The sequence below is a fragment of the Chanodichthys erythropterus genome, chromosome 3, assembly GCF_024489055.1.
Source record: "Chanodichthys erythropterus isolate Z2021 chromosome 3, ASM2448905v1, whole genome shotgun sequence".
NCBI lineage: Eukaryota > Metazoa > Chordata > Actinopteri > Cypriniformes > Xenocyprididae > Chanodichthys > Chanodichthys erythropterus.
This window is the reverse complement of record NC_090223.1, coordinates 14,039,561-14,052,566: the sequence shown is the minus strand read 5'-3', so window position 1 is coordinate 14,052,566 and position 13,006 is coordinate 14,039,561. Positions and strand designations below refer to the sequence as shown.

The 13,006-nt window shown below is 41.2% G+C and overlaps 1 protein-coding gene across 1 annotated transcript; it reads right to left on the bottom strand.

The window, feature by feature from the left end:
* Window positions 1–1,031: 1,031 nt before the first annotated feature.
* On the bottom strand, window positions 1,032–11,570 carry LOC137003535 (alpha-2-macroglobulin-like). The gene is made up of 34 exons (XM_067363731.1): window positions 11,436–11,570; window positions 10,762–10,945; window positions 10,542–10,698; window positions 10,381–10,433; window positions 10,228–10,248; window positions 9,982–10,147; window positions 9,826–9,910; window positions 9,651–9,759; window positions 9,458–9,578; window positions 9,247–9,356; window positions 9,013–9,177; window positions 8,708–8,935; window positions 8,428–8,637; window positions 8,204–8,353; window positions 6,954–7,130; window positions 6,780–6,864; window positions 6,399–6,549; window positions 5,244–5,469; window positions 4,174–4,297; window positions 3,978–4,099; window positions 3,852–3,903; window positions 3,673–3,756; window positions 3,411–3,587; window positions 3,094–3,169; window positions 2,861–3,017; window positions 2,701–2,775; window positions 2,453–2,615; window positions 2,203–2,387; window positions 1,918–2,136; window positions 1,721–1,842; window positions 1,523–1,604; window positions 1,352–1,435; window positions 1,167–1,272; window positions 1,032–1,084 (listed from the first exon to the last, which is right to left on the bottom strand). The coding sequence occupies exons 1-34, from the start codon at window positions 11,513–11,515 to the stop codon at window positions 1,032–1,034; spliced, it is 4,359 nt and encodes a 1,452-aa protein (XP_067219832.1). The 5' UTR covers window positions 11,516–11,570.
* Between the last annotated feature and the right edge of the window lie 1,436 nt (window positions 11,571–13,006).

Genomic DNA, 13,006 nt, shown 5'->3' with positions numbered 1-13,006 from the left:
CCATATGTTGTTAAAGTTTGGTTAATTAAAATATATACATTTATTAATAAAACAAGATACCCCGTTGAAATATGTGAGATGTAAAGTTTATTTAAACTGCAAAACTAAAGCATACATTTAAATGTGAGATGAAGGGGGAGGAGAATTTATATGTGCATCAGGTTTTGTTGAGAAAGACTTCTGCAAAGGATACATCTCTGAACTAAAAAAAAAGCTTGCTCTGCCTGTTCGCTTCGTGCCAACGGACACGCACCGTCAGTCAGTCTCTCGCCGTTTGCTGCTGCTGCTGCCCTCATCCTCAAAGTCCTTACAGTAACATGATGGTGCTCGCAGAGAGTCCGGTGGAAATCCCCCACTGACTGCAAACACACATTCAGGCCTATACATTTCATTTGTAATGTTGCAGTTGTAATGTCCAAGCACAAAACAGACTAAAGAATGCATGACTGCTTCTTTATTACTCAAAGTTGGTTCAAGTTTTACAAGCACAAATTTCTGATGGAGACAGCTAGTTCAAACAGCAATGCAACAATGTAGGCAGTTAGTCACATCAGCACGATTTAGAACAATGTCAATCCTATTGGTTAGTGTATTTTAAGAAATGTAATGCACCTTTGTGTCAATGCATGAAACAGCCATCTGATCCTTGAATATATCTTAATCCTTAAAGTTTCAAGAGCAGCTGACTTAGGCTGTTGTCACTTTAGGAGCTGCAATTATCCACACTGTTAAATTTGTGTTCTCATACTTAATTTCTCATTGAGTGACCTACTATTCCCATATTGGTTTATTGCCTCTTTTGGTTTGGTATAGTTAAAAAAAAAGAAAAAAAAGACACCTTTTGGAGAAATCCACTACAGCTGCAGGAGCATTTAGTTAAATCCAAATTAACGTCAAAAAGTGAAAGCTCAACCAGTTAATAGCAGCCACTGCCTGAGTGAAATACATTTAGTCATTGTATAATGACCTGAAGGCACTTGAGCAATAGGAAAAAAAAAAAAAAAAAACAATTGTATAAAAATGTATTTTATTCAACTCATGCATACGGAACAGGAGAACATGTATGTCGTCTCAAATGCGTCACCTAAAAGAGGAACAGGAAATGAGCTGGATCATGTTCAGTGAACTTGGCCAGAGCAAAACATGATTAAGATGCACAAGCATACTTGTCTGATAGTAGTCATAAACCTTGATGACCGCTGGCTTGAGATTATTCACTGCAAGAACCTGATTCAGCTTCAAAGAGTAAGTCATGGGGACACCTTTGGGAACCTGAGAGACAGAAGAGATGAACAGCAGTACAGAGCACTCAAGATGGCAGCTCCTGAATACATCCAATATACAGTCTCACCTCTTTCAGATACACTAGGACACTGTCATCTCCAGCATCAACTCGTTCCACTAGTGGAGCAAATGTTTGGGGTGAAGACCCCAGCTGAGGGAGAAAGGCCAAACTTTACATAAATTGCATCCCAAAATTCTTGAACCGCATTCAGTCTTTCCGAATCTTAAACATACGAACCAGTGACGTATCTGCCGTAAAGCCAGACAGGAGCTTAATGTCCACAATAACCATGTTAGTGCTTGCTTTTGCACCATTGTATCTGAATGAGGGTGATGAGGGAATAAAGAGGTTTAGTCAACAGGATCAAGAACAGCTTCCTTTTCTAGGAGTCAAACACAAGCTGGTTTCAGGACACAAAGCCAAAGCCATTCTTACTTCACAGTGAAGCTCAAGATGAGATTGACTCCCAGCGGTTGGCAGTCTGCCTTCACATTTGCTTCGACACTCAGCGTTTTGGCGACTTTAACGGGTGTTGGGATGTTGTAGAAACATGCAACCTACAGTACGAGTTCAGAGCAAACGATAATTAGGAAGTGCACAGAGACAGAAATAGAGGGGGTGAAGGTACAGACCTGCACAGACACACAGGAAGATCCTGACGCTTTAACACCATATTTGCCAGGAACGTTCAGCGGCTTCTCCTGAAACAGCAGCCGGTTGTCCCGATTCACAGTGAAGCTATACAACTCTCCTCCTGCCACTGAGGACTGTACAGTAACAGTGCTGGAGCCGTCCAAGCTGAACACTTTAGCAGCATACACAGACAAGGCATGAAGAGCCACCACAGTGTCCTAAAAACAAGCACCAGATTAAAAACTCCAATCATAAGTGAGCTCATGTTTAGCCATCAGAGGTACCTGGGTGGAGGTGAAGCCTCCATAAGGATTCTGCCGGGTCACGAGCCAGTTGACAATGCGGTTAGCATAGCCTAGAGTTGCTGTTGTGAGAGGCTGTTCAGTGAGAACCGCTAAAAGCACATAAGAGCTGATCTCCACCGCCAGAGTATCACCAGATGTCGTCTGAGACCAATGTAGCTTAGTGCCTAAAGACAGGAGAGCAAGTTGATGACAACCTGATGAAGCAACAAAGAGGAAAGTGAAATCTCACCTTCAGAAATGGCATTGTTGTTTAAGGCAGTTAGAAGCTGTGATCGAGTGCTGGTCTCTCCAGCAAGACTAAAGGAGTAGGCCAGCAGAGCAGTGGCATAAGTATTTCCCAGGTTCCCAACAACAGGCCTCAAGCATGACAGAGCATTGGTGATGACAGGATCCTAAAGAGAACAAACAAAAATTATGACAGCCTGAACAGAAAGGTCATCCACAGGCTGCTCAAACATCAACTGGAGACGCTTTTACCGTGACGGGGATGCCCAATTCGAGCAGTGATACAACAACATAGGCGGTCATGGTCACGCTGTCCCCAACACCACCCTAAAAAAACACACCAGCAAACTTGATTTACAGGAACTCCGCACCAAGCCTATTGGTTAGAGGGCATTTAAGACAAGTAATGCACCTTCATGTCATTGTGGTGCAGAGTTCCCTGCTGAATGAAACAACCATCTGAACCCTGCTTGCTGATCAACCAGTCCTTTGCACTCTGCAGGACATGTGGATCGATGAAGATAAATTGCCTGGCTAGACCAAAAGTCCTCAGGACAAAGGCAGTCAACCTGGCCATGGAGTTGACAAACTTACAAACTGCTGGTGTCATGACAGATTACACAAGAGAAGAAGTCTCGAACTCACCATGTATTTGATTCATCATAACCAAACGTGCTGAATGAACCATCTTCATGCCTGTAGTTCAATTGCCTTTGGTATCCTGTTCAGGTCAAAAGCCACATGTAAATTGGTCAGGAAGGGAGTGTATAAGGCACTCCAATAGGAAGAGCAGGGGCCCCATTTCATACAAGTTTACCAAATAAGCTAGAATTCTTTCAGTTTTAGTTTTAACACTACCAAATCCAGGTTTATTTCAGTAAATTTGATTAACTTATGAAACAGGCACCAGGACTAAATTGCCTTGAGATTTAGTCCTTTAAAGTAGATTTGGTCATCCATACCGCTTTGAAGGTAGCCGATGGCGGTCTCTCGGATGGCTGTGGTGAGTTGCCCCGTGGCTTCCAGGTACAGCAATATGTAAATATTGGGAGCAAGAACAATCATATTCTGTTCTCCACAGCCATAAGGCATCCGTAATAACTTATCCAGATTCTTCAGCGCACGACCCATTATGTCCCCTATGAGAGGTCAAGCATAAAACCCACATCAGAAACAAGTTATTCTGTCAAACATCACATCAGTATTCTCAGTGAAATGCTTTACCAAGGACTGAAACTGAGCATTTGGCTGATCCCTGAACCACATTTGTTGGAAACGTCAGAGTGACATCTTCAGAAAGAGCATTTCCTGCCAGCCAAATAGAACAGATCAGCATTGAGTGTTAGGCTAATGTTTGGCTGTACAAGGAGAAGGTGTTTGGGAATCATTGATTGCAAACAAACCCTTTGGACACAATAGCCAACTCTGGGTGCTTGTCCTCTCAACTCCTTCAGCCTAAAAAGCAATAAAACACATCAGTAACTGCATTATCTCCATAATAAAACTCAAGGCGGCTGTTTAACACTCACCAGGACAAGTAGACTTCGAGTGACTACATCAACACGTCCTCTTTTCGGCACAGTCACAGCTTCAGTGCCACATCGAGTACGGGATGGTTCAGCTGAAGCATTGACTGTCACATTGACAGCTCCTGCAGTGACGAACAGTTAGCAACCAAGATGTAACACTTGCACTTTAACATTTTAAAGAGACAGTCAAACTGACCAAGAACAGAAGCTGTGAGAACCCATTTAAAGGTCTTTCTCCCATTAGCACAGACACAGGAGGAGTACGGCTCATTAGATGCTACAAGAGTGAAGGCTGTGGATGAAGCTGGAGTCACTTTAACCTGCCAATGAAACAGTACATTGAACAAAGACACATTATCTTCTCTATACAGATCCATTATGTAAAGCAGATCAATTATGCAAAGATGAAGCCAATGCACAATGCCGATAAATGGATTACGTTTTCGTTATTGATCTGATAAGAATCCACAGAGGTACACCATCATGACTAGCACAATCAAGTTCACTTGTGCATTCAGAGTTATGTGACATTCTAAGATGTAGTGTTTAGTGCGTGTATCCGATTAATCTCGGTTAGGATACATTCGAGTTAACGATGCAGCACAACACTTTATAGTACAGGTGTCTTTAGCGTGCAGAGCAACGCAAATAACCGGTTTGGATGGTCATACATAGGAAAACACTTGTACCAAAACTGACTTCTCTAGGTTTATTTGCCAATGCATTTTAGCATGTCACTGTGGGGAGTGCATCCAGAACATCAGCACATTGACCAGAACAGTCAAATTTGCTTATACACTTGGATCACTTTGTAGTGATAGTCATGTTAAGTTTGTAATATAAATAGCCAATTAATCTCATGACATTTAGAGATAAATCCACTGAAGAGCTTTTCTAGATTCCTTGTACTCATTCAGCTCTTCAGCGCTCAGTCCCAATCATCGCTTTTAATGTTTTGTTGCTGTTTGGGCATGTCATATGCATAGCATTATAGTTAATTAATTTGAGTACCCAGAAAAGCACTATAGATAATGTAACAGTGCATTACATATTGAAGGGGGAAATCTCCTCAACCAAATGCACAGCATCCAGCTGGATGCAACGACAGCCATATTGCACCAATTCACCCACCACACAGCAGCTTATTGGTGAAGACAGCAATGAAGCCAATCCGTAAGTGGGGGATGATTAGAAGGCCATGATTTTGGTATTGGCCGAAATTCAGTTGCACCCCTAATATAAAAAGGAAAATAAACCATGACAGACCATGATGCACTTGGACAGATAGCTGAAGACCGTGGCCTTTAGCTCAAAGGACTCTCCACGGATGATGGAGTACGGCAGGGAGAGCTCTAGGAAGAAGGGCTGGAAGACCGTCAGCTGAGCAGGAGGAGCCAGACTGAGACCTTTAGAGGACAGACAGAACGCATCCATCTCCCATGTGGTGATGGTGTCAGGAACCGTGAGGGAAACTTGTGTTGATCCAGTAGCTCTGAAGGACAGGAGAGAGGAATAAGGGGAACAGAAGAACTAAAGACCAGGGGCCGTATTCACAAAACATTCTTACCACTAAGAGTTCTCCTAAATGCAGTAAAAGTTCTTAGCAGCTTTGTGAATAGGTTTTAAGAGAACTCTTAGCTGAGACAAACTTTTACTAAGGAATAGACTGAAGTCTTAAGCTAAGAGTAAGGGCGGGCTTGACCTTGTTGCTATGGAGTAACCACACAGTGATTGGCTGATGAGGAGGAGTCATCGATTTAATCATAGAAATATTGTAGAATGAAGTGTCATGTTTCCACATTAAAATAAAGGTTTTAAAATACAAATGTTGCCCTATTCAAATATTTAATAGTGTTGCCATAGTCAAAATAAAATGTTGCCATAAAAGGTTTTAAAATGTAGGCCAAGGGTCACCAATTAAACTAGTATATACGGTTAATTGTCCACCTCTTGGATGTCTACATCTCAAGAGAATGCAGAATTCAAGCGACAAATTATGTTTTATAAACAATTTGGGAGAAACACATTCGAACAGTTTTTCTAATCAGCTCGAGAGGATGAATATCCACAGAGAGCAGACTCCTATAGTTCGACAGTTTTCTGCATCCCTCCGCCACCCTGTCCCTCACTCTTGGCTGGGGATATGGGGAGAACTTTGGGTTTGGGCTAAATTCCAAGCTCGGAGCCCTCGATCCCCTTGGACAGCACACCATAATAATAATAATAATAATAATAATAATAATAATAATAATAATAATAATAATAATAATAATAATAATAATAATAATAATAATAATAATAATGACTGACACGCCCATTATTTTTAAGTGTTTCTCCTAAATCTGTAAGTTAAGAGCTACTTTTAACCTTAAGACGTTTTGTGAATATGGCCCCAGATGCAACAAGAGATTCTTCACTAACCCCACTTGAACAAGCTGCCAGATCCAGGTTTCTGGAAAGTAAGATCTGACAGTTACTTTAACAGAGCGCTTTTCTTCACTTCCAGCTTCTGGAGGAGCAGCAGCAGGAGCAGCAGCAGCCACCATGTCAACTGCATCAAACCTTTCCAAGGCTAAAAAGGAAGAACTACAGTAAGTTCACTGAAATAGAAGTTCTGGCTTTCTGCATGCACTTCATTTCTGAAGCTACAAAAGGATCTTAATGGTCCCCCTTTGTGGATCAGCAAATTGTGTGGGGTTAAAGCTCATGCTTGAGTTTTAGGAGGTTATTCCAACTTTCTTTGCACTTAAGGACAGTTCAAAAGGCAGTACTTTTTACTAAAATGAAACTTCATAAACCAACCCATTGGGAAGCCAGGGAACCTGGGATACCGCCAGCACGGAGGGGCTCGTACAGCAAGATTTGTTGCGACCTTCATTCCCAGGCTCTGTCACGGTAACAAGTCAAAACAAGCCCAATTTAAAGCAAGCTACTGCATATTCCTCAGTGACTACATGGTCATGAATGGCTTTGTACCTTGAAGGTTGTGTAAGCTTTATTTGTAGGAACAATGGGGCCACGGCTTGGAGGAACAATGAAGTCAGAATTTGCACGAAGAGCTCGACGGGGTCGCAAAGTACCTAGACACTCCTGCTCATCCTCAACACCGTATGGGTAACCCGATAGTGATCGCACTGGGAGCAAGTCAAACACCTGGGACCATGAGGAAAAAGGGCCAAAAAAAAATTATGGTTTCTGGAATCTTTAACTAAATTCATTGATTACATTGCATTAATTGTTGGTATATTAGTCAGAGTTTAAAATGTTACATGTAAAGTGTACACTAAAGCTCCTGCAAGGCAATTTTATTTGTATAGCACATTTCATACACAATGGCAATTTAAAAAAAAGTTTTACATGAACCAAATACATAAAAATGGAATGCATAATAGAAACAGTAAAAAAAAAAAAAAAAAAAAAAAAAAAAACCGCTATCTGGATGGAAGAGTTAGGAGGTTGATCAATCAGCATTACTCATTCTAAAAGCTGAACCCAAAGGTCAGTCAAGTCCAGTAAGAATTTAAAGCCCCCCCGTGGTGAAGAAAAAAAAAAAAATGTTATATATATGAACTTGTTCATGTCTATCTGGGGTTAACATTCTTAAGACAAACCATGTGCAAATCCAAGACCATTGCAGAACAAAACTGCTGTAAACTATAGACAGTCTGAAATTGCTGATGTTTCTGATATCAAACTACCTTGTAACCAAGGGACCTTAAGGTTATCCTGCTATATTTTTCCATTGACATGGAAAAAAAACAAAAAAAAAAACCCATGTACATTTAGCAATATGGCAGGCATATGATGCATATTACAAGTGTTATGAACTATGCCTCTGACGTTATGTGTAGTTCAAAGAGTTAAGGGTACCAATTGTTAGAAGGCCGCTGTCTGACTCATGAGAACCTGGTTTAGTCATATTAGCCGTTTAATAAGTCAAATGGCTATTCATAAGTTACCGTTATGTGTCTGACATAGTCAAGTTACTGCAGTAATCACTTTTTACAGAGTGGATCTTGTCTGAGCTTGTGCAAGTGAGTGGAGGCAGGGATAATTAGCATTCATAGATCAGCGTATATTAAATGAGGCAAGGTGTACATTCAAGCTATTTTAAAGGATTAAGTACTTTTCACAGGAAAAAGTGGTTTGTCTCATTGGTGATCAAAGGGGAGTTAAGGGATAAAGTTGACTACAGGGGGACTTTAAAATCAACTGCAAATTGATACCATTTTAGGACTCAGACGTCTTCCTGGCTCCAATATCCAGACACTTTGATCTACAGCACTGAGGCCACACAGAGATCCTGCTTGAGCAGAGACCGTCAAAACGCTTCCCTCAGCAGGAACAGCTGTAGCAGGAGAGAACTCCAGAGACACCTGGAAGGTCCAACACACGCTGTAGGACACATCACCATTCTTCACTTAAGGCCAAAAATAGCTGAAGTACATACCTCATTTTGGAAACATGCTTCAGTGTCAAAAGATGCCCTACCAACAACTACATTCTCACTGGGCAGAACACAGTAGACCAGAATCTGCACTGCTGGAGCCATAACACCAACAGACAGCTGGAACGACACTGAGCCACTCGTGACTTTATTACAAGCCTTCGCTTTGACGGTCTTAAATCCATGGAGGACGATCACGCCTCTGGACAAGACCTGACAGAAGACATTTGAATAAGATGCTGGACCAAAAAAAAAAAAAAAAAAAAACCTGTTGTTCACTCACCATATAGACAATGTCAGCACTGTAGTCACCAGACTCCCCAACAAAGGAATATTTCACAGTCACTGGAAAAGCAGCACCACATTTGAGTGGCTGCTCAAGCGTCACTATAGTCAGTTCACTAAGTGATGGGTTGTTGGGAGAGTCAGGTTGGATAAGCCGAACAACCCTCGTATCTGTAGTGAAGTATGGCGATTTGTAGCTATAAATAAACCCTGGAGTCACACTAGCCTGGGAAACAATGAATGCAATAGGTTTTTGCAAGAGTGACTGAAAGAAGTCTACATTTCACAAGAAGCAAATCATACCACCAGATTGAGATCCGCTTTAGGAAGATTAGCAGTGTTGAGAGAGAATGTGGCCAGTCCGTTCTGGTCTGTGGTCAGATTTAACAGCAGTTTGTTGCGGTTACCATTAAGGAGATACACCGCTTTGTTTGCAACTGGAGTCCCATCGAAACGGGACACTGTTATCTGTCGGGAAAGATCATGGTTAGGAAGAGAAACCAATGAGAACGCTTTTAAGACAAGGGATAAACTTGCCTTTGCATCAATCATTGAACCAGGTTCAATATAATCTGGGAGGTCCACAAATGTGACCTTGCCGACTTCAAATGAAATGGACACGGTTGCAGATTTTGACATTACTACATCTGGGGTTTAAAAAAAAAAAAAAAAAAAAAAAAAAAAAAAAAACACACAAGTCAACATCCTCCATACATGGGCTGTTGGTTCAGATTAGACAATAGCTCACCTGTTCCCTCCTCAGTGACATTTGCAGTGACAACAAACAAATCTTGAAGACTATTCTCAAATTTGGTGTTGAAAAACTCTGACGTATCGACGGTAATGGAGGCACATCCCGTGGCATTCATCTGGTAGCAGAAGTGTCATTCAAGTCAAGCACAAGCAGAAAAACCCTCCACTGTAAGGCAGGAGTTACACACCTGTCCGGTTTTACTCAGGCACAGACGGGTCAAGCCTGGAACATATGGAAGTGGATCACGGCACACTTCCACCAATGCTTGACCAGGTACAGGTTGGCCATACGTGTATCTGGGAAATAATCACAAGATCAAGAATAGACTACACACAAGACAAGAAAATAAAAACCTCACTTACTTGGCACAAGCCTCAACTTTCAGTCCCACATCTGCAACACTGTAGGTCTCTGACGCGTTTACAGTCACGTCAAACTTGGGTAAAACTAAACCAGAATCAATCCTTCAGATTAAGACCTCTGATATGTTGTACTGTTGCACAGCGTTCTCAACTTACCATATTTTTTCACCTCAAAAACCTGGGAGATCTCTCGGTCACCAATAAAAGCCTTTAGTGTGTACATCCCTATCTGAGCCTCTGAGTTCAACTGGTGCGAAAGCTGCAATATCCACCCCGTTGAGGAAACATTGGTCCACTGACCAATCCGGTTATTATTATTGTCCTATTAAAAACAACAGCTCAGAGAAAAACATCAATCAAGTACAAAAAGCTCCATTAAAAGACTTGCATCAGAACGCTCACCTCAACCACGACCAGATTGTACTGCAAGACACAAAGAGGAATTTTAAGCATTTAAAAGTACAGAAATTAACGCATCAAAGGGGAGGGGGGGTGGGGGGGTGGGGGGTTAAAAAAATATAAAATAAAGATAGTTTGCTCATGGCTAGACCTTACCATCTGATCAAGAGGCACAAATTTGGCATCCATGGTGACAACTCTGAAATTCACTGCAAAGACATCAATAAACATTTATTGCATAATGCCCTTAAACGATAACTCGTAGCATAATTTACTTTCTACACCGAAGATTCATCCAAGGGTCATTCACAGCTCACCCGTTTGTCCTGGATTGTAGATGGGTTTGTCTGTTTGGATGAAGGTCAAAGGTAGGTAAGATCTGAACATGACTTTCCTCTCTTCGGTCGCTCTAAAGACCTTCCCTTGAACTTCTACCTTCAGATTTTGCACAGATTCTCCATCTACTTGAGGAGCCTGCAGAGAAATTCAGTAAACAAACAAACCAGACGAAAGAGCCACATGCATCTAATGACAGACCTTGAAATTAAAGCAGCGGTGAAGTGGCTTCGAAGAGCACTCCTTCACAAGTTCAGTCATTCCATTTGTGTTATCAAGCAGAGAAACAGTCATGGTGAGACGCTCTTGGGGTTTCAGAAGAGTTGCACACAATTTGGCATCAGATCCAGACTCAATCACTGCAGGGAACGTCACCATGAATAACCTGTGTGAACAGTTTAGGTTCAGAGACCAAAAGGAATCAGATCAGAACATGTAGATGTTGGATTAGCATTCACAGAAAGTGGCTTCCACAGGGTTGCCAGGTCTGTGGATCAATACTAGCCCAAAGTGACTCGCCATCAGGGGGTGGGTTGGGGTGGGCAGGTAGGGTGGTTTGTTGGAGCATTAAATTTGTAAGTAGTTGGGGTTGGTTATCTGGATTGTACAAGCATGCAAAAAAAAAAAACCCTGCAGAGGGATGCCACAGGTTTGGAAACACTGTGCTGCCATGGTCAAAATAAGAGCACAAGGAAAATTGCACAACAGTTGGGTCTTATTTATACCCATCACTTGAGCACTAGATGGCCAAAGTACAATGTGATTAATGCACTTTAACATGCAGCTAAAGCTTAGGTGTCATTTTACCATCTTTAAGACTAAAGCAGCATGGACATTAGGCCCTTTCTGTTCACTTCAAAACTCATGGTACTTACGGCCTTTTCTGTCCTTCAACAGCAAAGAGGAAAAGGGCTAAAATGAGCCCTTTCCAAACACAAATCTCTCTCACAGCCATGAAGAGTAATCATCCAAGACTAGACAGAAATCAAGGGTCTCTTTCAAAAACCCAACAGTACTTTTAAAAAAAAAAACACACTGTTCAAATGCTTTACAGCTTAACTTTGAATCATCTGCCAGTGTTATTTAAATGCTCTTAATAAATTATAACAGGTTGATTTCACACTCACAGGCAATCAAGCAGTCGTTAGGGCGGAGCCCCGGTGATTAATTAATTCATGCATTTGGGATGAAACACATTCATCCATCAGTATCTCACACCAAATACGAGACTGCCCAACGGATGGGGAACGTCGGTCCTTGTATTACACTGTCCTGCAGAGTTTAGCCAAAGCCACTGGAAGGCAGGCTACCATCCTTTAGCCAAAAAAAACTTTTTATGGACTCATTTACAGTTTTAAAATATTATTTAAGTGTTGAGTGATGTTGTAGAATATTGTAAACATTTCACCATGAAAAAGGAAGTTGTTGTAACTCAGGCATACAATGTCCGATCTGCCCCAAACTTCAGATGTTTTATCAGAGTCCTGGGGCCTTATGTATAAATGCCATCCTTGTCTTGTTTTAGAAAAAAAAAACAAAAAAACAAACTTGAATAAAATACTGTTCAGAATGTTTTTAGTGAAGAGTTATTCTCATTCTTTTTCACTACACAAATAACATTTTTAATTGTTTAATACAAATCACATGTACAAATCAATTTTGCCTATAAGGTAAACATAGCCTATATTTTAGGATGTTTATATATTTTTAATTGAAACGGATAGCCGGCCTTATTTTTGCATTGTAAATTATTGTAATTTTTTATAATTTATTATTTTATTATACCCAGGAACGCAAAGTAGTGTATTTATATACCTGCTCTGTTTTCCTAAAGCCACCATGGTATGGTGGTATGGGTGGGAGGGCACTTTCATTGCTGCATGCAGCTTTAATAAACTGGATGTAATGTAAGTTCTGTTGGTTTTATATGAAAATAAATATGCTAAAAAAAAAAATAAAAAAAAAATTATAATAAATATTAATAAAGCAAGATGCCCCATTGAAATATGGGTTATAGGTGTAAAGTTTATTTAAACTGCAAAAGTAAAGCATACATTTAAATTATTGTGACAGATATGAAGGGAGAGGAAAATTCATACATGCGTCAGGTTCTGACACCAGAACGACTTCCACAAAGGATTCACCAGTATCCTTGCTCATGCCTCCTCGGGAAGCCTCCTCACTCCTCGTTCCTTGTGGTGCAATTAGAAAGTTGAGTCCTTCAAGATGGCTGAGTTCGATCGGTTTCCAGGTCATAGGATGGAGGACGGAGAAGCAAGGAAATGAGGAAGGATATTGAGAAGCACCCATTAACCTGCCCTCCCTCCTCAAAATGACTCATCATCTCTTCCTGTCACATGCTATGGAGCGAGGGCAGAGCGATCTGGAACAGATCCAGTGACGTAAGAGGAAAATGTTGTTGCCGGGTCTAATGCCAGTGGGGTGT

Excerpts from the sequence above, each read along its gene's own strand:
- LOC137003535 (XM_067363731.1), bottom strand. The coding sequence starts at position 11,515 with ATGGCTGTGAGAGAGATTTGTGTTTGGAAAGGGCTCATTTTAGCCCTT. Across the intron at positions 3,588-3,672 it reads ATGCTCAGTTTCAGTCCTTG|GGGACATAATGGGTCGTGCG; the intron begins GTAAAGCATTTC and ends GACCTCTCATAG. Across the intron at positions 3,170-3,410 it reads CATCGGCTACCTTCAAAGCG|GATACCAAAGGCAATTGAAC; the intron begins GTATGGATGACC and ends TGACCTGAACAG.